General features: G+C 42.6%; 1 protein-coding gene across 1 annotated transcript in view; it reads left to right on the top strand.

Annotated features, from left to right (window-relative positions):
- Positions 1-3995: 3995 nt before the first annotated feature.
- nek7 (NIMA-related kinase 7) overlaps positions 3996-27943 on the top strand; it is a 67400-nt gene continuing 43452 nt past the window's right edge. Inside the window, exons 1-2 of the mRNA XM_071524053.1 lie at positions 3996-4247; positions 26949-27036. Of these exons, the coding sequence (XP_071380154.1) occupies positions 26977-27036 (60 nt within the window). The 5' untranslated portion in view covers positions 3996-4247; positions 26949-26976. The remainder of the gene's footprint in view (positions 4248-26948; positions 27037-27943) is intronic.

Here is a 27943-nt window from a genome sequence, read left to right as displayed (position 1 = left end):
ACAAACATACCCAAGACCTGTGATGTGTGTAACTGAGGGCTAATACTTGGTCAGTTCTGCCTGAAAAAAACATGTTGAATATAAAGGTCAAATGAGCAAGTATAACCACTTCACTCTGTTCTTCATTGACAAAAACAAAACAAAAACACATCAGGGCTGTGGGGGATATTGGGAGAAATCTCAAGTGTCCGTAAATCATTCTGACATCACAAGTGAGTGTTTTGTACAGACACACATGTATTGCTCTCTGACAGCTGCAGCAACCAAATCAGAAATACAGTCAGGCCTTTGTATGCATCACAGCCATTCACAACGTGCAATAGGCTGTAGATGCTGGACTGAATATTTTCAGGGTACCATAAAACCAGGTTGCACTTACTGTAATTGACAACACCTGCAATCTACATTTTAAGTGGAGAATGTCCCTGCATGTCAATACATTTCAATACATCTCTCAATACATTGCAATACATGGACTGAGACACTGATCGGCAAAGGGCCAACTCCAGGGAAATGTGTCTCTACACACACACACACACACACACACACACACACACACACACACACACACTACCCCACATTATACACACAGTGACAGGCGACAGGGTCAAAACAAAGTATGGAATGATCACTGGGGCATAGGCCACACCTGCAGTTTACATGTTGCCTTGATAGTGTTGTTTCTATTGTCACTACTTGTGTGTGTGTGTGTGTGTGTGTGTATGTGTGTGTGTGTGTGTGGGTATGTGTGTGTGTGTGTGTGTGTGTGTGTGTGTGTGTGTGTGTCTGATATTCTGCCCGTTCCGCCTCAGTTCCCCCCTCTCATTGCTAGGCGTCTATTTAACCTCACCTTGCACACCCACCGCCCTACTAACACAAATACACACAGGCACTGAGACACATACAAACACACACACACACACACAGGCAGATGTCAGAGGGGTGACGATCTGGATGAGACACAGCTCAACCGCACATCCGATGGTGGTGGTGTGTGTGTGTGTGTGTGTGTGTGTGTGTGTGTGAGGGCTGCCCTGCTGGTTGATGCAGAACAGGTGGAGAGATCCACTGTGCCTGGTGTTTGCCAGGAGGAACACATACACACACACACACAAATACATGCTCACCAGCACACACACACACACACACACACACACACACACACACACACACACACACCACATTCTATAGAGTGATCTCGGCAGATATAATATGCCTGTTTTGTCCTTCACATTATCACAGACGATCTCTCCTGTGCCTCATTTGCGCTGCGCTCTCCACACACCATAAATCCTTTATTTCTCTGTTGTGTTGTTATTCTGTATTTACACGCATTCGTTATGTGACGGCTCACATCTAGACAACCTCGGAAATGCTGCGATCAAGGCTGATAACTATGGGTTTGCAATTACACTTTGAAGACAAAACCACATTAATTAGCGAATAAAATGGGAGCGCAGGCATCACACGCACGCCGCCTCCAAGTTCGCCTGGGCGCACGGAGGGAGAGATAACATTTCGTACATATTTCCGTCCGTAATCCCTCTCTCTTTTCCTCTGATAGCTCTGTTCTGTGAGGTACATAAACAGGAAGCTCGTCGGCATTGATACGGCATGCTTCAGCGTGTGACAGGTCATCTTTGTACTGGCGGAGTGTAACCTCTCAGTTCTTGCTAAACCTTCAGGATGCACGCAGCTCCTCTCCCCTCCATCTGCCGGGCTCTGTGAAGTCTGCACCCGATCACAGGAGCTTTGACTGCAGCTTCTGTCTGTACCACATTGCAGTCATACCTAACCCCTGAGCCAGATCAACACCAGAGAAGAAGAAGAAGAAGAAGGAGAAAAAAAGACATGAGTGAAAACATCAACATTTTTTTTTCTTTTTAAGTGTTTAATGTGTGCGTTCAGCCCCTGGGTGTAACATTTCTGCATATTTAGATATGAAAAGCTCAGGTAGAATTACATTGAAATGTGAATGTTGAAGAAAATAAACCGTCAGGCCGAACAAACTGAAAAATTGTGCATGGGATTTGGGCATATTGCAGTTTTTATCCATGGTATACTTGGCAGTTTTAATAGGCCCAATCAGTGTTTTACAAATGATCTGAAATTAGAGCTTTTCCTCCATATTTAACAGATATCCATTATGGCCTGAAGTATTTCTAGACCTTCTATCTTGGCATTACTGTAACATTGATGAGCAAAAGAAATTAGTGGCAAAATCCTTGTATAATCAACTTCATTTTCATCAAATTGTGAATCATTCCATTGTTGTGGACCAATTCATTTAACAAAGAGCCCCAAAATATAAGCAAGAGTCTGTTTTAACACATCAGAGTGAGATGTCACATTTACAGTGAAATGTCTACAGCCCCTCCATAAACCCAGCAATAAGCTTCTTCATTTCCCTCACAGGAATAACCGATTCCATCCTGGTTACCTGCCAGCGACACCTGAAAGTTTGAAGGGGAAGAAAGTGAAATAGAAGACGATATTCTCTTCATGCTAAAAAAATCCCCAAATCAAAAGGAAATCCTCTCAGTTAAATAAACAATATCAGCAAAAAGAACAAAAAAAGTTTGCCATTGGTTTAAAGCTGCAGATCAGTGCAGAGAGCCACTTTTAGAACAATAGAAATTCAACACGATTATTAAACAGTTTTCTACCAAACAGGCGTGGAGGCATGCGTGTTGAACTAGAGGATCTCTGGGTGCAGCTCCCCTCGCAGACTGATGCATTACTTTTCATCCATCCATCTAATTATTCCCTCAGAAACCTGAAATTTGAAGATACAAAAGACCGTCCCTATCTGTCACTGAGCGCCATTGATCTTATTGAAAGAAAATGTGGGTGTAGAGGAAACCCAATATAACTCATGCCATTAAATTCCACACAGCATTATTCACATACAGAATTGACAGATTTCTGTGAGACGTTTCTTTTAATCTTCAACTGTTGTTGAAGAAAAAGGGAAAAAAAACCCTACACTCCAGGCATCTCTCCCTTTTCCATATTTGCAGTGAGGTTAACAAAAAAGGCTATTGAAGTAGGGAGAAAAAACACTCCCCCACCTAACTTGTTGATTATTAACAATGGGGATGGGAAGACAGATGTGTTTCCTGTGTATCAGCACTGTTTGAATTGTCAGTCTGAAATCAGCGTGGAAGCTTTTATCAAAGCAAAGTAAGCTGATCAATTCCACATGCTCTCCTTGTCCATGCAAGTCAATCTGCAATACCATTTTTTTCAATAAATTCTCATGATATTCCCAATTACAGACTGTGTGTGTGTCATGGGATGTGTGTGTATTTTGCATGTATGTGATGATAGCAAGTGAGAGATTGTGTGTCTGTGTGTGTGTGCATATGAGTGTGTGTGTTTAGGAGAATGGGTTAAGCATAGTCTCTGTCTCTCTCTTGCACACACACACACACACACACACACACACCCACACACACAATCATTTGGCCTATTTTTAGCCATGTTAGAATGACCCATCTTTTTGTTTTAAATCTTTTTTATTTTTGCATTTTCGCCAATTATAAGAACAAACTATTAATTTGTCACCCAAATGTTGAGATACTGCAGCCAATGCTAGCCCAAATTCAATAGGCCATTTTGTAAACACAACCCATTATATACAGCATTATCATAGTAAATATATTCTCTCTCTCTCTCTCTCTCTCTCTCTCTCTCTCTCTCTCTCACACACACACACACACACACACACACACACACACACACACACACACACACACACACACACAACACCACCACCACCATACCCTTTCTCAGTGGATATCACTGAAAAAATAATTACCCACTTCTGATGAAGATGAAAATACTGACGAAAACAGGAGGAAGATGGGGGCTTGAGTTTCTCTGTTGAATCTCGCGGTATTTGACAGCTCCCCTCCACTCTTTGACACTTGCCCCTCCCCTCCGCTCCGGGAATGCTGGGTTGTTTACATTACTGGCACACGGGTCAGGAGTGGTGATGAGGGGGGCCTAGTGGTGACTCTCTGAAGCACGTACTCATCTCAACTCTTTCTACAACACAGGTCCTCTCCAGAAAAGTTTTAGTGCTTAGGCAATAGTGCCACGCAAGACGAGAGACCCACGGAGTCAACTTTTTGGAGCGACCTTGGAAAGAAAGGGAAAGTCAAAGCAAAGACAACCGCCATCACCATCAGGAGAAACTCTCAACGTGAAGAAGGAATAGCTTAGCAACAGAGTCCCACTTCCTGGTAAGAACTGAGACAGCGTTAGCTTACATTGAACTAAAGCAAATGAGCCACAGTGGACGGCTAATGAGCCCACTATAAACTGTTGCCCATGCTGTTTGGCTTTGGTGGAGAATTGACATACTTACAAAGCGCAACATAGTCACTAGAGTGCGAAAGCTTTCCTGGCACCTGGTTGAAAACAAAGTTTCTGCCAAGTTCGCTAACTAGCTTAGCCTGTTAGCCCAGCAGCATACCGGCTAACGTTTGCTAACTTTCACCTAAACAGGCTAGCCGTCTTAAACTTGAATTAGCCACTGTCCATTTATGCAAGTTAATAATACCACTATATGCTTACAATGTGCCAAAACTCAACTGTCTTTGGCTTTCTATACCTAGTTACAAAACCCTGTAGCTAACTTAAGCATTTGGTGATGTTAGGCTCGGGGAAAAGTAACATTAGCCAAATAAGTTAGTTGGCTATTTACTGATGTCATGTTACATTGTGACAGCGTCTGATTGTAATGACATGTTACATTTGGCAGTGTAATACAGCATACTTCCTCATAAGGCGTTAGCTATGCAACTGCAAAATCAACACATCAAGATAAGACTTCTTCTTTGACATTGCAGCAACTTTTCTACTTTTCTACAGTGTTATACCCATGTGGTTATGCTTGTGTGTGTTTGTAGTGTACACACGCCAGTGTGTGGTTAGTTGTGTTTCTCTTTTGTAGTATTCCTTCTGCTCACCACAAGCTCAGCACTGAAATATCTTTCACAAATTACAGTAAACTTTCATTGCAGCCCAAAGTGCGGGAATCATGTCAGTTAACTGTCTTAGTCTTTCTCTCCAAATAAAATAGGCTAGATGTGGACTGGCTGGCCTTGTTGTTGATGATTGCACTTCATAAATTACTTCTTTCAGTTGCTTACTACTACCATAGTTTGCTCAGTTGATAGTGTGACCTTGAAACTCTGTTGGTTAGTTTCTGTTCTCATTTTCGGCACAGAAATATGGAGACATTTTCAGTAGAAATTTGTCTCAATACTCTTACACAATACACTATCAACCTTACAAACAAAGTGCTTATTGTATCCTAGCGTAGACCATCCCCACTATCTGGAAAAACTTTGGCTCAAATCATGATTCCAACTGTCTGTATTAACATTATTAATGCAATAACACATTCATTTGAGCACAGGGTTTATTTGTAAAAGATAGCTATTGTTAGTTGTAAAGAGACTCATTTAAATAAAGGACAAATAGAAGGTCTTTACTGGGAAATAGCTATTCGTTTATGACTCATTGTTATTTTGTGAGTCAGTATTATTGGAACATATTCATTGCATTACCTTGAAATTCAAACCAATACCTTGGCATTCTGTTGCAGCTCTGTCCAGACTTGGTTGGACTGCTGTTGTAATGGCTCATCATACCTAGAGTATGATAACAGTAAGTAGGCAGTTCCCAGCTTTTCCCAGGCCTAACTGTTTTTGGGTCACACACAGGTTGAAAACGGTGATCTCATGCCATGTTGCTGTCACTGCCTATCACAGCCAAATATTTCAGGCGTCATTCTATCACATTTGGCTAGACTGCAGAGAGCTGATTCAGACGAGAGTGAGTGGGAACCGACATACCTTGTTGACCTAATTATTACTCACTTCTCTGTTGCCACATTTGATCATCGTCAAAGACAACAGGCTTGAGTCTGCCAGCGTCATCAGGTGATGGAGATGAACACTGGCTGGCTCTGTGAAGTCGACTATCAAGGAATGTGTCATGAACCTGATGATCAGCAAATGGCTGCCAAATGTTTGCATCAAACAGAGTTGAGAAGTGTCAATCTCTGTAGTGGTGAGGGATTTCTGCCAGTATGCCTTGCTTTTAATTTCTGCTGATGAGAGGTGGATTATTTTTGACAGGCTTTGGCAAAATGTCATTATTTTGCCTTGTTCTATTGTTTGGATGAAATAAGAGTAGCCAGACTAGACTAGAAAGTGCTAATAGCAGTGGTGATTGGTTGTGCTCAGCCTTTTTCACTGACAACTTCTAAAAATAGATGCAAGCGCAACTTTGTCATCAAAAAGATGATTTGAATGGAAGTTATTTTATTGATTAATTTTTGGAGGAAGCATTGGTGATGCAATTATTTAATTAGGAAACAAAGAAGGCACTCACCACAAAAATTAGAAGCATAAATATATATTTCCAGCATCTTTGCACTCAACCTATGCCTATATAGCATGTATAAATATAGGCCTAAGCCCTACACATCTCTTCTGTCAATGCAGTTGTATTAATGGCAGCCAGACTTTCTATTACTAAGACATTAAGCATTTAGAGCTGAAATGTCATTGGTGTGGAGAGTTCTGCTGCACCCGTATTATGCAAGCTGTGATTTAGCGCAGTGGAATTTACCAAATCCCTCTATCCTGTGAGAGTTTCCTGTTTTAGCCCTGGAGCTGGCCGCTATACTGGATTAAAGATCAGATGAGACATTTGTCATCTGACCACTTTAACAGTCATCTTGCCTTGGGGTTTTCACAAAGAACAAAAAATGTTGACTCTTTTTTTTTTCACTCACAAAGCATATTTGACGGAAGATGCTTCCTGAGGCCATTTTTGAGCTACATTAAACACTGTCTTTTGCATGATGTCAAAGATCTTGGCCCAGCATTCCACTGAAATGAAGCAGACAAAGGTAGCAAATAACTGCTCAGGACATAGGCTCAGTTGGTGCTCATGTATTGCAGTAGTATGTTTGATTACCAAATGATGAAAAATAACCAAAAAAATTTAGGCTCAATGTACCCTTCCCTAGAAAAATGTAGAATTAGGTCTTTTCTTTCCCGGCTCAGTTTGGTTAGAGTTTAGAGTAAGGTCTTTGGCAATGAGAGTGGGCTGTCTAAACAGCTTCTTACACTCCCTTCAAACAGCCAGGCTGTCAATATTTTTTCATATCCATCTCCCTTCTATCTTATGAAGGGTCACTGATGTTCCAAGGATTCAAATATCCTTGGAGGATGCCTTGCGGCTCCCCGTGTCACGTGAAAGTTCTCAATTTCACTGAGGCATTGATCCCTTTTCTCATTGGGCTCTGCTGTGCTCTGAGGGGAAACAGACTACAAAGACATGCAAACACAAAAATTACTGACCTACGACCCCTTTTCAAGTTTATGAAGCGCTTTCTCTGCCCCTGGGTCAGCTTATGCCATGACCACACAATATCAGCTGTTTACTTCACTGCGAAGGCTGTTGGAAAAAGGTTTTATCATGATTATTCTTTTTTTGTACTTTTTTTTTTCACAACCCTGGTCTTGTCTTATGCTATCCTGTGTTTGTGTGTGAAATTCTACTCTATATCAAGCAACTCTAATTGTTTGTAATGGTTTTTGGAGTAATGAAGCAGTAGGAGTAATTGGGTAATATTGATGAAAATGGTTTAATAAAAGGGATAAAAGAATGCAAATTGTTACAACAACACAAAAAGCCTTTAAATGAAAATAAAATTCACCTCTTGATATAGTCTCTAGACCTGGACCTAATTAAGACTGTGTAAAGAGGAAGTCAGAATTGATTACACAGAGATGAATGAACTAACAGCTTCATTAGTTCTGTCTTTCTAAAGTACACATTTGAAAGGTTGAGGCTTGGCCTAGGCTACTTGGAGAACAAGGTTGTTAATATAGACAGAAAGTGGGTAGATATTTCAATAAAGACTATGCTAGATATAATCATTTTGATATGATATTGACAGAAATACAGTGTTGTATGCTATTTAAATTACACATAGTCGCTGAGACTACAGTTGACTTTAACAACTGTGTAATAAGGCTGTTACGCTTACTATCTAGTTGTTATAGTAAACTGATACTAGTCATCATTTTGCACAGTTTGGTAATTGAGTGAGCCTTGTATTTGTGACTCAATATTTCACCGACTTTTAGTGTTAGCCTTGATAAAGGGCAGTTTAGTCGTATTATGTGCCTTTGAGATTATAGCCTGTGTCTGTTTTGCTGTTTAGGCTATTTGTGGGCTGAGTGCACATGTATTATGCATTGCCTAATACCTATAGTGCATAGGTTGCTGCATGTTGAGGGACAAGCTCCTGTATGTTTTCCACAGGCCTGCCCTCTGAACAACACTACCAAAGCCATGTTGCCACATTGTGAACTGTGCTGGAAAGATGGCTCTCAAGCAGTAACTGCCTTTTTATTAGAGATCACGCAGTCCCCTCTCTATCTCTTTTGATTATCCGAACACAAAAATACAAATCCCTCGGGATACAAATTCACTTTCACGGAATAATTACAAGATGCTATATGCCACTGTAAACACCACATCAGTGACAGCGACAGTATGCATTTGTCATGAGATGAGACAAAAGCAGAATGAATTTGCACTCATGAACAGAAAGAGAGGGGAAAAAATCATGGTGTTGCTTGCTGACTGTGCTATGGGCGTTTGTTCCAGCTTCACCACAAATGAGTCTTAATGTTTCACACGGGATTTGCTGCAGAAGAGAGCAGATTTGTGTGAGAGCATCTTGTTTTGACAGACTCTGTCTGTCTGAATGTTTTACCCTCCCCCTTTCTAGTGTGAAAAGCCAGGGACATTTCTCTCTCTTTCTCTATCTCTCTTGCTCTCTCTCTCATATTTCTCCTCTGTTTCTGTTTCTTTCTTTATCTTTCTTTTCTCCATCTTCTCTCTGCCTTGTTCGGGTGCGAGGGCCATCTCTCCTCTCTCCCTCCTCCCCCCCTCTCTCTGTATTTGTACCCTGACTCACAGCAGTCTTCCATGGTCTCCCTGGTCTCTTGGTTTGGCCTGGGGCTTTGAGGTTGTGGTCAAGGCCTGGGGGCATGAAGAAGGAAGAGGAGTCATGATGAGAAGCTCCCCTCAACTCCTGCTGCCCAGCCTACCCCCGAGCCCCCTCGTCTCCCTCCCCTTCCCCGTCCATGCCACCCATCTCTTCTCCTCTTCCCCTATTACTGTCTCCAGTCCCCCCTTCCCTCTCCATTCCCTTATTTCCTCTTTTCTCACCAGTCCCTCCTCACCCCTTCTCCCCTCTTCTTCCCCCCCTCTTTCCTCCCCCCAATCTCTGTGGCTGCCTGTCCACTTCCTCCGTCTTGCCTCTCCTCCCCTCTCCTGGGGGTCCTCTCTACCCAGGGCCTCCCCTCAGCCTCCTCCTCCTTGCCCAGCCTGGCCCACTGTCAATGGGAGGCAGGCAGCCCGACTCCCTTGGAGCAGCAGGAAGCAGCAGCAGCAGGGGTTATGCCTGTATGGCGCTGCCGGCTGGCTCTGTCAGAAGTCCTGCCAAGCCGGGGACGAGAGACCTTTGCCAGTGCGGTATTGGGGCACTGAATAAAAATATTTTACAGATGTCTGAAGGCAGGCATCAGGAGTCAGCAGCAGCAGCTTACTCAGGCCTAGAGACGTCTTTAAAGTGCAGACTCTTTGTGTGTGTGTGTGTGTGTGTGTGTGTGTGTGTGTGTTTGTGTGCATGTGTGCGCTTTACAGGGGTATTCGTGATGAGGAAGAAGTAAGTTTAAGTACAATGAAGAGAAGAGTAGGGTTTAATACAGTGGCGGTCTGGCGTCTAGGCATTTGAGGAGATGGGTGTTTGGTGGGTGAAAGGGTGGAGGGAGGTGAGCTGGTCTGGGTTTGGATTGGCTGCTACTGGAGGAGAGGGATCGAGTTGGTTGGGGCTGAGTTTGGAGAGGGGGAGAACCCTGTGCTACCATACTGTGAGCGCCTGGCTGGGCGTCCAGCCAGCTCTGGCTTGACAGTTTAACAGTGAATATTTAACATTGCGCCACGCGGCGGAGGTTGGCTGTAAACAGCAGTCAACCAGCAGCATAGCAGCAAAAGCCTGCTTGACGTTGGGCCTTAGTTGTGAAGCCCACCTAAAAACAACGCACAAGCAGGCAGCACATCTTGAAGTTCTGGTTTTAGAAGAAGGCAGATGGCATGGGCTGGTGGTGTCGCAGTGTAAAAAAACACCAGGATCCCCTGATGAAAGCAGCTCCCGCTCGCTTTGAACAGCGAGTCTGTCATGGTTGGTGTCTGCTGTGTGGCTCCGGGTCAAACTGTGGTACGCAACTCCTGGAATTTGCGCTTTTTAAGTTTTTCATGTTCAAATCGACTGAGGGAAAAAAAACAGAGAGGGGGGAAAAACAGGAAGTCTCATTAATATTAATATTCTAATGTGAGAAGGCAGGGAAGACCTCACTGGTTTAGCTGTATCCAACCCCTGCTGTGGAGCCTCTCTCTCTCTCTCTCTCTCTCTCTCTCTCTCTCTCTCTCTCTCTCTCTCTCTCTCTCTCTCTCTCTCTCTCTCTCTGCAGCTTCAGCAACTGGCACTTTCATTTTCTGAAAGTTGTCAACTCTGTGCCAATATATATAGATAGGCCTATACTCAGATTCCTATAATATGCTTTGGAATAAAGTGCCTAGTGCATAACATATCATGTAAGATTTTGGTATGTAGTATTAACAAACCTTTCTACTTTTAGTATCAACTAAAGCAGAATCTCAATTTGGCTGCAACTTTGTGTGAATGACTCCCTAAATGTCAAAATGAAATATTCCTCTAGAATTTAGTCAATGCACTCAAATGGCCCCCCTTAAAATCAGGGGCGACAGAATATTTTTTTTTACAATTTATGTTGATCATTGCTTGAGCTAATGAGTCATTTTTTGTTTTGTCCAAGGGCGATGCATGAGTTAAAATCAGTGCCATCTGTGACAGCGTCTCCCAGTTGTGCTGAATTCATTTCTTTGGTTGCACCGGTGCTGGTGGCAAAATCCAGCCAAATCTCCAAAACTTTAATTCATCATTTTCTCTAAGAAACATTTTTTTAAATAAGAAATAATTAAAAAAACAAAAAACAAAAACAAAACAAAACAATTCAGACCACATTTTGAGACACTGATAAATTATTAAACGTTACTAAATCAAAATCTATTGTTTGGAGAATTAATACTGAGATGTCTATTACAGCATTACTTTTATACCTTTTGTACAGTAGATACCACAATTAACATAATTACACGTTCCAGGCACATAAACAACAACAATACAATAAACAACATAGTCATTACTGAGTGTGAAGCAATCTTCATATTTTTGTTTTCTGTCGATTTCCTCAGTCAAGTGGTTGAAATGGTTCTCAAATGGTATTTTACCAAATTTAAAACTTTTGAAATCTTGCAGTTTGAATTCACAACCCATTATATTGAATAACAAGATATAAGCCTAGTTGTATTTCCAAGAATAAATGAACTAAGAAAAAAGTCTATTGAGACAACTCAAAGGTCTAAGAAAAATGCTCCTAAATCTGATGACACACAACTTCTGGTTGTTACTTTTTAAAAAGAAATACATTAAAATTAAAAATGGTAAAATTATATTCATGGACTTGAAAGCCCTCAAACAGTTGGAACTATATGCTCATCTTGTACCTCATGTGAAACTTATTTTCCTGGTAGTATCCACAAAATGTTTTTTTTTGTCTTTGACATTGTTAGAGGTTACACTAAACTGAATATTTGGTTTAGGAGAGAATAGGCAAAAATAGGCAAGGGATTATCTCCCAAGAATTCCCGGACCTTTTGAATTCATAATGCCAAAATGTAGGCTAAGCTCAGATGAAAGATAAGAAGGTTCTCCTTCAAACAATACAAAAAAACATGTATATTGAAAAGACTTAGTGGTACTGAGATTGCAGAGAAATTGGCTTGGATGTTGGTGTAGGTTACTGTAAGTCCTGTCGGTTTTTTGTTTTTTAACTGGCACATGTCCTCAACCTGGAGAAATCGTTCCCGTAAACCCACTGGTTGAGAAACACTGTCCTAGAAAAGTAGCAGGGGGCTAATTTGGTCCCATCTAAAACAATCCTGCTCAAACACTGCTGTAGTTGTCCTGCACTGACTTCCCCTGTTGAACTACCTTTAACTGTGGCTGTAGCACTGAGAGGATAGGGTAACAAGGGTAATTAGCTAGTCAGTTTGAGCTGTGAGTTGTTGATCATGTATTTTGATGCTTAGTATATTTCCTCACCTCCCTATAGAGGAGGGAAACATGACGAAACCATGCCATTTTTAAATCGGACTGCTGTACCGTCCCTGGAGCCTCTTGTTGGCTCATTGTGGATAATGAAGATTTTATTTGCGCTCTCTCTGTCTACCTAAAAGGCAGAAAATTCATATATATTATAGTTGCTTGGGAAATTTCCCAAGTGAATGATGAATTTATTAAGCCAAGGTTAAATGTTTCTTAAACATGATTGTTAATTCAGCCTGTTGACCATAATCTCATCGGCCCAGTGTTATTTTGGCTGAGTATTTTTTATCTGAGAGGCGTGAAAACAGACCTATGGCCTTAATAGCGCTTGCTGCTGCCCTCAAATCTACTACTGGATTGCTCCTCTGCTACAAAAGACGATCGATCCCTCTGCGTCCTATAAATGATTTAAAATGAGGAGGGTCTTTTTAGTTCCGCTGCCTGGATACCTCTGATGAGTGAATGGGGGGATAGAGAGAGAGAGAAGGGACATGAAGAGTGAGGATGTGGCAAGACCGATGAAGCTTAGGCAGAGTGGTGTGAGTAGAGAGGGAGGGACAGGAGAGAAAGGAAGGGATAGAGGTGGCTGCATGATGGAGAGAGTAGACTCGGACGGATGTGATTATAGGATTAAAAGAGTGGTTAAGACTACATTGACTATTGCGAGGTGGAAGGGGGTGAATATTTACAGGGCTGTGATGTTTGATTATTTCTTGCATTTCTGGGCTCTAATCCCATCCCTGAATATTGGTGAGTGATCATTTTGGCTACTCTTTGTAGTTTGTGCTAGTGAAAAATTGTTTTGGGGCCAGTTAACTTCTTATGGGGGCCCCTGGGAGTGTGAGACAGAGCAGACTGGGAGGGCTTGGAGGAAAGGAGCCACAGCTTGGTTTCCACTAAAGGGCCAAACAGTGCTATTAGCCAGGGATTCCTCATTATCTACAGTATGTCTCTGAATTCACTCCAAAACAAAACCCATGCATTTCTTTTTTTACATCTTGGGTCCAGCAGAGATTAATCTCCCACTGGGCATTAGTTTCAAATAAACAAATAGTATGTTTGATGTTGAGTTGAAGACATTTCGATTTGGCCATGGCCCTCTTAAACCCCACTTGGCCCCAATGTAAAAACGTGGCTAATTTGTGGAGTTTTACAGATGTTGGGTGAATCAAGGGCAGAGAGTCCAGCCTCTGTGTGAGGGGTGGCGGAACAGGACTGACATCTCTCCTGAGCTGAAAAGGGAAATCCCTGCAGGCACAGAGAGGAGAGGAGAGGAGGGATAGGGGAGGGGGGCGAGAATGGAGAGAGGTGCGACCCCTTAGGGGTAGCGTTATCCTCTGATCGTCAGCTCCTTAAACACACTCACACACGCACACACACACACACACACACATACACACACACACACACACACACACACTGAGATGCACTGTCGGAGTGCCGGGCGATGCACTCATGCAAAGAAGGATGAGTGCCTGAGGAATAAAAATAAATACAACTTCTTCTGTGTGTATGTGTGTGTGTGTGTGTGTCTGTCTATCTTTCTGTCTGTCTGTCTGTCTGTCTGTTTGTCTATCCATGTGTTGTGCTCACATGTGAGTATGTCTATCTATGTTTCTATACTAATGTGTGTCTACATTTACATTTTAGGTATTTAGCCAACAGTAGAATAGGCTTAAATTCCTTCATCACCTATGCTCCAAGCAGGTAATAGTAAGGAGTTCAAGTATTAGAAGAGAAAGTAACAAATATGTCTGTGTCCCTAGAATGTTGATGTGTAATAGAGAAGTGGTAGGTAAAGAAAGAAGAGCCAGCAGATTTAGCTTTTCAAGTTTCAACTTTTTCATAAAAGTATATCTAGGCTGTACTATTGAAATCAACTGAAACAGTTGCGGTATTGTTAAACTTCATGCTGTGGAGTCATCCTCTCTGGCATTGTGACAACATGGGTGTATACACACATACACACGCACTTCCAGCACTGTATTTGACCCCTGATCGACTAGCACTGCTCTGGATTTGGTTAGAAGTCTGTGCGTAGTGAAGAGGTGTGTGTGTGCGTGCGTGTGTGTGCGGCAGCCAGCAGGGCCCACCACAGAAGCCGCAGCAGGCTGAGACCGAACCAGAGCCAGACCCAAGCTTGATTTCTGTGGAGCCATGTTCCCATGGGCCCACTGTGAGAGTGTGTACTGTATGTATTTATGTATCCAGTTTACATTCATTTCTGTGTGAGTGCGCATCTGTTTGTTTGTGTGTTTGCGTGTATGACATTATAGTGTGGGCAACATTTTGTGTTTTGGTGTCTCTTTCTCTCCCCACAGGATCTTTGAGTGCCAGGGTCGAGGTAAGGTTCTTTTGGGGTCAGGGCCTTGTACGTTTCCATTAGTAGCTGTGGAGATGTCGAAGGTTTGCGGTCCTCTCCCCCCTCCCCCCTCAGAGCGTATGAGAAAGCCCCGGCCCGGTAAGCCCCAACACGAGCCCTCAGCCCTCACGTTAGCACTCAGCTATGTAACGAGACATGCCTGGGAACTGCTCCTCTCACATTACTAATGATTTGGACATCTTGCTCTTGTCATTTCTTCTTAGACAAACTTCGACGCTGACGCAGGGTAACTGTTTCAAACTATCCAGGGAGAAGGGGAAAAAAAGCTGCTTGAAGGGAATATGAGAGAGACTGTTGGTTTTGCGTGGAGGGAAAAATAGAGCCCATTTGCCAGATGTTTTTTTTTATTTTTTATGGTCATTTCGTAGATGAGAATCTCAAATGACAGGGCTTATCATCTCCAAACAGCACAGGGATGGGTCAGTGGTTGCCGCTCTGTCATTGCTGTCCTACAACCCAGCCATAGCCGCAGCACTGCATGCAGGGTAGAAGGCACTGAGGCTGCTATACAATTAGAAAGATAAAAAGGACACTTGCTGCTGTGTCATGGTAATCTCCTTGTCTACATCTAATATGGCTGCAACAGAATCCTGATTTTGTTGTGATGGGAGTTAGCACTGTTTCTTGTGTGAACAACAAATAACTAGTAACAATGAGTTTCATGGACTGTATCAATTGGTTATTTGCATGACAACACTATTTCCAGTTCTATGGGCCATCTTAAGTGTACCCTCTTCTTCCTCGCAGCTTCACCTTGTCCTCTATCATAGAGCTAGAGCAGACAAGGAAAGGTAATGTAATTTTAGAGAGTCTGAATGCTGCCTGGGAGATGATGCTCTATTCTGTTGACTCCAGTTAGCGTGATCATGAGGTTAGGCTTCAGGAAACGCAGTTATTCTGATGAAGACCAGACTGTTGGTCAAAATGCTGGGCAAAACAATCCTTTATTCAGAACGGAGCAGAAAAGTGAGCGTGGCATTCCCTCATTTTTTTTTTACCAATAAATTCCCTCATTTTTTCCCCCGTTTTTATTTCTTTCGTTTTTTACTATAACCCCTCCAGCCATGCAGACAAACACAGCCCGGCCCTGTGGTACAGAATGTCACATCCGATATCCTGGTGCCAGAGGTGATGAAGCTAATTTGGCGGTCAGTCAGTGACATGGCTAACGAACAAAGCCCTTATTGGACCTGGAGCACTGGAGGCTCCGCTCTGCTGTGTCGTGGCATTGTGAAGGACTATGAATGTCGCCATGGGGCACTAATACAACCCAAAGCCCTAGGGTCTCTGTTATGCTGTGGTGTGCATGGATATAGTTAAAAATGGTTTCAAATATTTAAACTAATTGAGAGGTGTGCTTTACCGAAATAACCAGACACTTGAACAACCTCAAATATGGTAACAGTTTGCGAATGGATAAGATAAGTCAAATAAGAAAATCTCCTAATTTTTCCTTAATGTCATGCTTTCAACTTCTGTTTTGCCAAGGTGTGATGGACTGGCAGTGTAAAGGGCTGTGAAAGTAGCTATAGGGCACTAGCACAGTCCAAAACCCAAGGGTCCTCCGCTGTGCTCTGCTGTGATGTGGGCCAGCCTGTGCAAGAATATTTTGGTTTCAAATATTTGAACTACTTGATGTGTGCTCAAGTTGAAGTGCCACACACTTGAACAGTCTCAACAGTGATGACATTGCTTGCTTCTAGAATGATAAATCAAGCGCTCCTCAAGTTTTGTTTTGTTTTTTCACTGTTTTTTTTTGTGTTTCTGTGCTGGACAAGAATCTAGTCAAAATAGTTTCAAAGATTTATACCACGAAGGTGCATTTGACTTAATGTGGCAGCCTCAAAGGTTGTAATATTACTCTAATTTGAGACCAAGAGTTGAAACTAAATCTGGGGTTAGAATATAGTCAAATGCTTCATAGACATGGACAAAATATATTTGACAATAATTTCAAATATTTGAAATAATCCTGTCATGTTGATTCTAAAGAGCCTGTCACTTGAACAGCCTAAAAAGTTAAGGCATCACTTGCAGCTAGATCAGCTTGCTTAAATTAAGTGCTCCTCATTTTTTCCAAATATTATGCATTCAGTTTCTATTTTAACTGAGGTGTGGTGGTGATATGGCATTTTTGAAGGGCTGTGAATGTAGTGAGGGTGCGCAAGCGTAGCCCAAACCCCCAGGGTCCCTCTCCTGAACGCCTGGGGGGTTCTCTCCTTCACACAGCCTGCTCCTCCACACACTAAGCTGGTCTCTGAGGGATCACACACTGTCTGAGCTGCAGCTCTGTTTTTGCATACTTAGCCCACACGGTTTTGTCTTGCCTTACACAGTCAGCGATTTGTCAATATACCTTGTTTATTCTCAGTGATTGACAGTATGAATTAGTTTCACCTAGGAGAAGGGGGGGTGGTGAAGAAAAAAGATAGAGGGGTAGTGTGGCTGGCGGTCTTTTGTCGACCGGTACTATAGCTGTCTGTCACTCCTCTTTTATCATTGAAATTGGAGTTTATCTTTTACAAGCCCGAGCGGAATGTTTTTGTTTTTCAAGTGATTATTAGCATCCTCCTTGGCCGCCGTCTCCGGCTGATGAAATGAGCACATCAAACGGCGCTTGGCGCTAACGAAGCAGCGCGGGCTGGCGGGCTGGCTGGCTCCTGCCTTCTGCTGTAAGGCACCTGCTGAAGTGACAGGCACGCAACAAAAGACCCCCCGCCACAAGAGAGTCATCAGTGCTGCTGTGGAGTGGGCAGGACAATGGAGCAAAGAGGTGGCCTGGGCTTTTCGCCGCGTGCCAGCTCGCAATCGACAACGCACAGGAGCAACGGAGCACAGAGGAGGGCGAGGAGGAGGGGGAGGAGTAGAGGACAAGAGAGAGAGAGGGAGGAGGAGACAAAAGGGGAGGAGAGTGGCTGACACCTGCATGTGCTTGAGTTCTTCCCTCAATGGCGGACATCTTTACCATACATAGGGGCTGGGAATGCGAAAGGGAAAGCGAGAGAGGAGGGGATACAAATGTGCAGGTGTGCACGCGCACACAGACACACACACATACACACTAGAGATGAAGACAGAGGAGAGTCCAATGTTGCTAAGGGGATCGCTGGTTCATGCGGGGTCAGGTGATAGTGCAGATGTGCTTTGTAGTGGCTGCAGTAGATGAAATATACACACACCAGGCCAGACACAGAGCAGTGTGCTAGTTTATGTGGATAGTGGGGGAATAAATCAACTTAGGCCTCACATGTAGCCCAGGCTATTTGTGCTGTGCTATTTACTTCTGCAGTGAAATAATCATTAGCCTATAAAATCTGAAAGTGAAAAATGTAAAGGAGGACTATAAATAGTCGGCGAGCAGCAATATGGATCACTGGCCTTGCAGCGTCCCTGAAGACCTCAGCGGTTTTCTTTGTCTTAATTCCCTTTTTATCATTTCGCTACGCTCTCCCCAGTAGGGAGAGGGTGAAGGTCTGAGTTGTGCAAAGACACACACACACACACACATACACACACACAGCACAAAGATTTTGCACAGATCTCATTTTCTTCATAACATCAGTGCCCATATTTTTTTTGTTTGTATTATTTTATTTATTTTTTTTGTAAAAATAGTCTGCAAACTGTTCTTTTCAAACTCAACTCTCAAACACACAAGCACACACACACACACACACCTTATTATTGAATTGTATTTCATATCATTCACTCATTTGGAAGACCCTGAAAAGCCTCATTAAGTTTGATCAGATTCATTGATTTGTCCCCTCCACCGCCCAACACGCTCTCCCCACACACGCCCTTTGTACAGTTTGAAGGAGACCTAGCCATTAGTCCAGACCATGTTCTGCCTGTTGAATAATGAGTCCTGTTTGATGTCGGTGTTGTTGTTTGGTTCCTCTGTCTGATTGGTACAGATACTTTAGTAGTCCCACGCAGAGCTGCTCCCTGATTAACTTTATGTTTTTGTAGCCAGAATCGGAGAGTGGAAAAGTCTAAGTGGCTTGACTCTGTCGTGTGTTTGGCTGGCTTTGCGAAGCCCATTTTCAAAGGTTTCATCTTCATCGCTCCGTTCTTTTTTTTTTTTTCTTTTAGATTGAGAGACAATAAAGTTTCCTCTCTCCATTTTCTATTCCATCTAGTCTTGGACCCTCTGACTCAAAGACCTCAAAGACTGTGTTACTCGCTAGCCTCTCTGAGGTGTAATTGGTCTTCTCCCACTCTGTCTCTCTCTCTCGGCTCTTGGTCCAATGAACACAAGAACGCTCGCACATTTGCGCTAATGATTTTGAATAGTGATTAAAATGAATTGGAGAGTGCACTGCTTCTGTAGTATCCGGACCCTTCCATCATTAGCGCCTCTCTTTCCCTCTCTTCCTCTTTTTCTCTTTCTGTATCTCCACTGCTAGTCAAGCAGGGGTTTCAGACGAGGCCTGGGGTGGGCTTTCATGAGCACAGACTCAAAGGTTTCTCCACTTCTTGTAATCATGGACACCACTCTTCTAGCACTTTCACTGTCGTCTTTTGGCTCCTCAAAGGTGCCTTTGATTCCCTCACATCCTACACCCAGGCCGGATAGTGTCACATTATTTTTTTCCTCTCTCCCTTTTTAATTTTCCTCTCTCTTTTTTCCCCCCTTACTCTTTTCACCCCCTCGCTCGCCCTTCTCTGTTCTCTCGTTCTTAGGCCCATTCTGAGCACAGGCTCATCCATCTGTGTTCATATTTATTGTCCTCGGATCTAGAGCTGATTTAGCGTTCTTCTCTTCGGGACCGCTTAATTCTAGCACCCTTCCCCTTCACTTCCCCATTCATCCCCCCTCCCTCCCCCACTCCCTCCCAGTTTGCCTTGATCCACTTTTTTTTAATCGCCTCCCTCTTTGTTTTTCTTCTTCTCCTGTATTAAATGAATAATGCAGAGAGGAGGAAGTAGGGATGAAAGAGGAGCTAAAGCCAGTGCCAACCTCTGTGCTGCACAGCTCCACGCTGTCTCTCACAGGACCAGTAACACATCAGGGCTAACAAGCTTCACTTTGCTTTTTTCTCTCCTCGCCATTCTTCTCAGTTCTACGTCTGTCCCAATCTGTCCCAATGTGTCCCACTCTATCCATGCTCTGCCCTACTCATATTGGTTCTTCCCTACTCTCTTTTTTACCCCACTTGACTTCACTCTGCTTTGCCACATTCTTGTCCGCTCCACCCCGCTGTTGTCAACTGCTCTGCACTTCAAGACACTGCCCTGCTCTGTTGCTGGGATGTGCAGCAGGCAAATAGTTGAGTAGTCAAATAGTTGAATCCTCGATTACCCGAAATGGATGTTGAAATTGACCTTGGACATCTGGATGTTATTTTTTTAAGCATGTATAATGCACTGTAATTACTTCAATTATTTATTAGCTTCAGTTGTGTAAAAGACAAAGTCCTGATTAAAATATGCTAGTTAACCATCCCTTGGTTGATTAAGGCTAAAGATTTTGAGCAGTGGTGTGGGTGGCATGGTTGGTTGGGTAGGAACTGAGTAATTTGTATGACTGGGTCATTGAAACCCCTGAAAAGTAGCATGAAAGATGGAGGCGCCACATCAATTAACACTTTTTTTGAGGAGGTCTACTACACTGCGGATGCAGAACACAATGAGAAGGAACTTAACTCAGATGGGATGTGCATTCCACCCAACCAAATCCAGCCCAGTGGTGGCAGAGAAACAAGAAGTATTTCCAGAGACTTGCTGTCCTTGCCAAACAGTACCTTGCCTTTCCTGCCACCTCTTTGCCAGCTGAAAGTGTTTTCCACTGTGGAGCAAGTGATTAACAGACTCCGTACGTGCATTACCACAGAACGTGTAATGTTTTTCGTTTCTTTTCAATTTGATTAGGCCTATTGGTGTAATTTGGCAGTGTGTAATTATATTGCCTTGTCTTGAATCATCACTGTGACTAAAAAGCATTGACTTCAACTATTAACGATTAATCTACTCTCTGTGCTCCTCTGTTTTCTCCTCACTGCTCTACTCTACTCTAGGGCTGCAACTAACGATTATTTTCATTGTCGATTAATCTGTCGATTATTTTCTCGATTAATCGATTAGTTGTTTGGTCTATAAAATGTCAGAAAATGGTGGAAAATGTCGATCAGTGTTTCCCAAAGCCCAAGATGACATCCTCAAATGTCTTGTTTTGTCCACAACCCAAAGATATTCAGTTTACTGTCATAGAGGAGTAAAGAAACCAGAAAATATTTACATTTAAGAAGCTGGAATCAGAGAATTTTGACTTATTTTTCTTAAAAAATTACTCAAACCGATTAATCGATTATCAAAATAGTTGCCGATTAATTTAATAGTTGACAACTAATCGATTAATCGATTAATCGTTGCAGCTCTACTCTACTCCACTCTGTCCCTTTCTGTTTTGTTGTTCTACAGTTTTTAAGTCCAACCTACTCTGTCCTGCTCTGCCTTGGTGCTGCACTGCCCAGGAAAGGCACACAGCTTTGGGACAGTACCATAGGTGATGGTCAGACCTTTCGGCCAAGGAAAACAAACAAGAACAGATCCTGTACAGACCCACGTCGTGTGTGTTCAATTCTATGCACTGAAGCACTGCGATACGGTTAAATTACTTAATTCCACTAACGGGGATTTGTAGTTAGTGTCTGCAAATCCCTGTTACTGATTGTGGAATGTTAAGTTTCGGTTTTGTTTTCACACCGGGAGACTCTGTGGATCTCTGGAGTTCAGTCTGCTGCTCTGCTGTCTGTACATGTGCAAATTACAGACATGACATGATGTGCACATCAGGCACATTAGAGATTGATTTAGATCCTTTTATATACAGACCAACTTAATTTTGTGCCTCTGTATGGGAAACACTGCATCTCACAGTCAGTGTGCTGGAAGTGGGACAGAGCAAAGAAGACTGTTCACCGAAAATTGCTGAACAATCTTGTTACTATCCCCTTCTTTCCTCCTCTCTCTCTCTCTCTCTCTCTCTCTCTCTCTCTCTCTCTCTCTCTCTCTCTCTCTCTCTCTCTCTCTCTCTCTCTCTCTCTCTCTCTCTCTCTCTCTCTGTCTCTCTTTCTCTGTTCCTCTGTTTCTCCCCTCTATCATATAATTAGCTACGTGTGATAGGGCCTGCTGTGAGATTGTCGGGCTGGAGTCTCACATTAGATGGAACACAGTTAGAAAGCAGTGTTTGTTTACATTGAGTGGTTGGTGGTCTGGACGGGAATGTTGGTTTTTCATTTTTTTTGCTTTCCTCAACAGGAAAGAAACCATCAATATGTCAGAGAGATAAATGGGATTCTTGCTACCTCACTAACCAATATCCATTTCCCCCCTTTTTTTCCTGATACCTTCAAAGAAATGATATAGGGCTAGGTACTCAGACCTACCTTAATGCGTGTCTATATATTTTTCCTCGGTCTTTATTGATTCTCTCTCTTTACAGCACACTGAAAGCGGGTTGCACCCGATCCCTTGGGCTGTCTGGGCAGTTGTATATTTCCAGCTGTCTCGGGCCAGAGCTGTGAACGGGCCTCTGCCATACGTGCATCTATGAATAGTCAGGGATTTAGCTTTTAGCTGCCGCTGCCCCACTGCCGCCACAAGCCAAGCCAGCCAGCCATCTCTCCTCCACACGACACAAAGGCAGGCAGGCTGGTATCTGGAGTTTCCACTGCTGTTTGTGCCCACTGAATGTTGCGGAAGGGAAACATTCCTTTCTGTGATGGGAGACGGACCTTTTGTGGAACAGAGAAAATGAGAGAAATGGTAGTAAATGGGGTTTGTGGCACAGGAAGGGTGAGAGGGGTTTAGTAGAAAAGAACGTGATGGATGAACGTGATTTAAATCAGTACCTGAGTCTATGAGGGTTAGGTTAATATTTGTCCATTTATTAGGCCTAGCCTTTTTATTATAGTTGGATATAAGTTGCCCCCACCCCTTGTTAGAAACAAAGTTCATTGTTTTTTGTTTGTTTTTTAATTTTACACATTACTTTAACTGGATGTGAGAGTGTAAGGCCTGAGAGTGTGACCTCGCCTCGTTTACTCCTCCTGATTGAGTTAGCTTCGTTAATTGTCCCGTGTTCTCCGGTGTGTGCTGATCTAATGTGGCAGTCTTAATTGATCTCGTTAACGTGGGGTGTGGGAGGCGGCAGAACGACAGGGAGCCCAGATGGCCCCTGGTTATTTTGACACGTAGGCAGTCAGAAACACAGAGGGTCAGGGAGAGGAGTAAGGGTGCCAGCCCCAATCTAACAACACACAAGGCTGAAGTGTAAAGAATCACTAAGAGAGGCAGGCAGGCTGGCTGGGTGGATGACTAGTAAGTCCCCTATGACACCGGTATCAAAATGCCACGACAGCCAGCCAGTCAGCCAGTCAGCCAGCCAGCCTCTGGCTCCAACACTGTGCAGTAGGCCCCATTTACACCTGGCATTAAAAATGCAGATCCAGGATGTTTCCATATTTTTTCTGAACAGGGCTCCAAGCCACATTTAAACACAGGTGTAAATACGCTGATAAAGGATAGTAATCTGATTCTTCGTTTCTCCATTTGTGGTTTAGGTGTATGTTCAGAGATATTATGAGCTGGCCTCTTTTGAGCTACGAAGCAGATAGATAGTCTAGCTTCAGATTAAGGACATAATTACTGCTCCTAAATTACACATGTGACCGTCAATGTATAATATTGACTTTTGTTTTGATATTGCACTTCACTGAATAGCTTCCTTTTGAAATGGCCCTATGCACCTCAGTCTTTTAAATCAAGGACACAGTGTAATAACTTTGCAAATAATAAACACGTTTGAAGTTTGGAAAAGTAAGCATTTTAATTGATCAACACTGTTGGGTGTGGATAGGAGCACGTTTCTTTAAAATCAAGAAAAAGTCCATCTGATGGTGTTGAGTTGAATATAAGAAAAATGAAAGCTTATAGTCACCTGGGAAGATCTTCAAATCTTTTATTTAATCCACAATATTCATTGTGCTGTTCATTCCTACTTTCACCAAATGTATAAAATCACAGGAATAACATACCTCATGAGAAGTGGTTTTACAGATGCAGACTAGAGGTAAAAACAAATAAAATCCCACATTTTAAATATTTTTGTAAAAATATTTTACATATTATGATCAGCATCATCAGCACATGATGTAATTAATTTTCAACAGAAGCAACATTTCTCTCTCTGGTACATTTTTTAATTAATTAATTAATTAATTAATTAATTAATTAATTTATTTGTTTATGAATGTCCACACACCATGGTACATGGTATGTGGGATATTATGTCGTCATGGTTATGTCCATCTGTCTGTGTGTCTGTGTGTGGATGCAACTGAAGAGCATTACATGATAGAAGTGTCATACTCACACCACAGGTTCTCCTTGTACAGTAGATGATCAGATTACCTTTTGGAGCACCTTGCTGCATGAATTTGCATATTAATGAGGAAAAACTGATTTTCTTGAAAGTACTATAACTGCTTTAACATGTCTTCACATAACACATGGGTGGTGTTAATGTGAACTCCACAAGTATGTTGACATGCTAATATTTGCTAATTAATGCATTTATTAGCTTCATTAGACCTCATTAGCATGACTGCTTATGTTTAATACGTCATGGTGATCATCATGGGCATCTGAAGTGCCTGTTGTTGTTTTGTTTTTTTACTAGAACCACTAGTTATGTTTACATGCACAGAGAATGGTAACCTGGTTTTTGGTGGAAACATGTAAATGCCATTGGAATAAGCTGGGTGATCTTGTACTCTGATTATGACCAACCCAGTTAAGATGTCTAGCTCACTCGGACATTAAAATGAGTTAGCCTACTGTGGCATGTAAACATCTTATTTCTACCGATTTTGTTTTTTACAGTCTGCGCAAACTCAGACATGCACAGGATTATTGGTACATTTTGGTGGATACTCTTTGATGAAAAGTATAATTGCCTGTTGGACTGTTCTCTCTGTGGATTGAACACCACAGGTAGACAAGAATATCCTGTTTATTGGTTTATTCATGGTAATAAGGCCACCCAATCACAGGGTGTCAAGGATGCATGTAAACAGCCTAACTCGAGTAAGACCTTAACCAGAGGCCAGTAGCGAGGTTACTCATCTAAACGCAGCCACTGATAAATGATCTTTCTTTACTGGAGTTTATTAAGTTAAAAAATGATAAGAAGCAAAGGAGCCAGGATTGGACGTTTAACAATGTTTTTCTAGTTTGCCTTTTTTTGCCTCCAGCATTGAGTGCTTTTAAATTCTCATAATTTGTAAGCTCCCTTTACATTTGAATCACTTTAAACTTATTTGAAACAAGCTTTTAATGTAAATTTCAGAAAATAATATTCCCAATATAGTCTATGTAATCCCAGGAGAAATGGTGTTGTGCAAACACTTTATTTTCATGATCTTCAAAGCCCACACGCAGGCCAGCGAACCCTGAAAAGAAAAGCTGAACTAATGTAAAATAAACAACCACAGTAATGGCAAAATGCGTGTCTGCTCGCACACACACAGACACACACACACGCACATACACATATAAAATACCCAGCTCCTCTTCGCGCACATACACACACACACACACACACTTACAGAACATGCAGATATCTAATGCAGATGTCTAATTAGCATTATTAACCTTTCGTGAATGGGACTGATGACATCAGCATGGAGACAGTTCCTCAGTGCCATTCCTCTCTCTATAATACCAGGGGATTTTTAATTGGCCAGGGAGGTTTGAGCTCTCTCTGTCTGTTCGTCAGAGGCGACAGAGACGAGAGACAGTTAATACTACACAAATGACAGACTGACAGATACGTAGACAGACGGCCGTCACTCCGGTGGAAAAACATGCAAATGACCCACCGTGAAGTGTGTTGTGTCCCTCTCCCTTTATGTAGAAGTTGTGTGCCTGTGTGTGTGTGTGTGTAAATGAGAGATTTTGTTGACCGAGAGACAACAGATAGTGGTAAAAAATCGTTACAGTTCCAGCACCAGAATCTGGATCTGTAGACCAACCATACAGTCTTGCCCATTCCTTTTTTCTCCTTTCTGAAGACTGAACATGATCAAGAGTCTGTACTTTTATTTTCTTCCCTGTCTTACTCTGTCTACAGCATCTGCTTGTTATTGCTTTCCTGCATTAAGCTTTCCATTTTCTCCACTAGCATCTAACATGTACCGATGCATGTGTGTATTCCTGCGTGCACACACACATGACCGCGTCTGTGTGTGTACGTGCACGTTTCTTCAGCTTCATTTCATATGTTGAGTACATGCATGTTCCCCACCTTACACATGTGTTTTCTTGTGGATGACACATGGTCGTTGTTATGCATGCCCTGTATCGTGCTTAAATTATGAGTAAAAAGGTGTTGCGTGTTAGACCAGTAGGGTGTTACATGTTCTGTGCATTACAATATGCACTGGAAGGGATCCCACAGCATCTGTCAAAACTCAAGTATTTCCCACAAACATGAGTTGAGCGGAGACTCTGGAATCATAAGCTAATTGCATGTGTGAATATAATTTTTGCATCATACTTTTCTGCAAATATATGTGTAAATTATTCATTCAGGTAACATTTCACATTATGGCATCGTCTGTTTTAAGTGTGGTGGTAAGCCAAGCAACCGGTGGTGGAGTATCTTATGCAATTAGCTTGCTTCTAGGCTACATGCCAGAACATGCAATTATACAGCACCATGGCATACACCCATACTCCACACTCTCACCTCTGTGTGACCTATATTTCCTTAGAAAACAGAAAATGAAGTGGAGCTACTTAAACGCCTGTATAACCAGTTATTCCCATGAAAGGTTTGCTGGACTAATGCCAAGGAAATATACAGAGTGGCGTTATCTCTACTTTGTTCAGTTCAGTATCGCTGCCTGCTGTAACTGTGCCATGCTGCAACCTGAGAGGGCTCAGACAAAGAGTGTTGAATCCACAGTCATGACCTGGGATCTAGTTCTGCTGAAACTGGACACCGACCAAACCGTGGCAGCAACCAGTAGTCAGTAGTTTGTTTCTGAACAACAGCATTGAGTGAACTGTTGTTTGGAGGTTGTGTTTTTGCTGCGGTTAAATGTTATAGTAGAGTTTAGTGGTGATGTTCTCACCGAAGGATGAATTGGATTGGAGTGGTTTGTCTGATGGTAAACATTGAGTAGGCTGACCAGAGTGTGTGTGTGTGTGTGTGTCTGTGTGTGTGTGTGTGTGTGTGTGTGTGTGTGTGTGTGTGTTTCACAGGGGTGTAAAGGATCAAGCTCCTGACACCATGGATATGGACACACAGCCACAAGGACAGCAAGCAGCTGTACCAGTGTTTCAACCACAGGTAGGGGACACACACACACACACACACACACACACACACACACACACACACACACACACACACACACACACACACACACACACACACACACACACACACTTTCTCTCCACCTCTGTCACTTCTTTTTCTTCACTCCTATTTCTCTGTCACCCTGTCACCATTTCTACCATTTAGAAGTGCAGCCAAATCACTAACCATTTCTATTTCAGTAACCCCTCAATTGCAGTCGTGTCACAGTGTATTGCCTATTTCGTCCCCTTGCCTGTAGTGAGTGATTTGTTCAAATTTAATAAGATAGGTGGTGGCCTTATAAATTCTTTTCCCATAAATCTATAGGGAATCTATATGACAATTGTTTCCTAATTTATGATGATGCCATCTCTTTCCCTTCCCCTCAAATCATTCCCTACTTCACTCACAACACAGTAAAACATGCAAACATAGCATCCCACCCCCTCCTTATTTTGAACTATATCTGTTCTATATTATTTTGTTTTCTTGCCTTAACAAAATTGCTCCATACAGTCCAGTTGTCCTTTGGCTGAGAGAAGCACAGACCACTGTAGTCAGTAGCAGCGGATGAGCGTTGAATTGTTTCTATTGATCAGCGCTCTGGAGGCTGGCAGAGTCTGACCTCCCAGCATGCCCCTCTCGGTTCGATACGATTCAGGTTTATTCTGTGCAAATCTGGTCATTGTTGGATTTTAATACCACTCTCCAACATCAGCCCCATTGATTTCCTTCCAGAAGGATGTTTTTACCTCCCTAACTATTGAATAGACTTTTAACAAAGAGGATCATCCATATGCCCTAGAGTAAATGTGGAAAACGGCTGCTGTTTTCTTTTTTTGAGAGAGAGAAAGAGAAACTACACTAAAAATAGGCCTGTGTTCTCAGTTGTTGTTTA

Source organism: Centroberyx affinis, unplaced genomic scaffold (assembly GCF_046629955.1).
Source record: "Centroberyx affinis isolate AG114_WGS23_722 - 3 ecotype Tasmania unplaced genomic scaffold, CSIRO-AGI_Caff_v1 ptg001140l_1, whole genome shotgun sequence".
NCBI classification, from domain to species: Eukaryota; Metazoa; Chordata; class Actinopteri; order Beryciformes; family Berycidae; genus Centroberyx; species Centroberyx affinis.
Note: the sequence above shows the minus strand (reverse complement) of the source record. Positions and strands in the feature narration are given on the sequence as shown.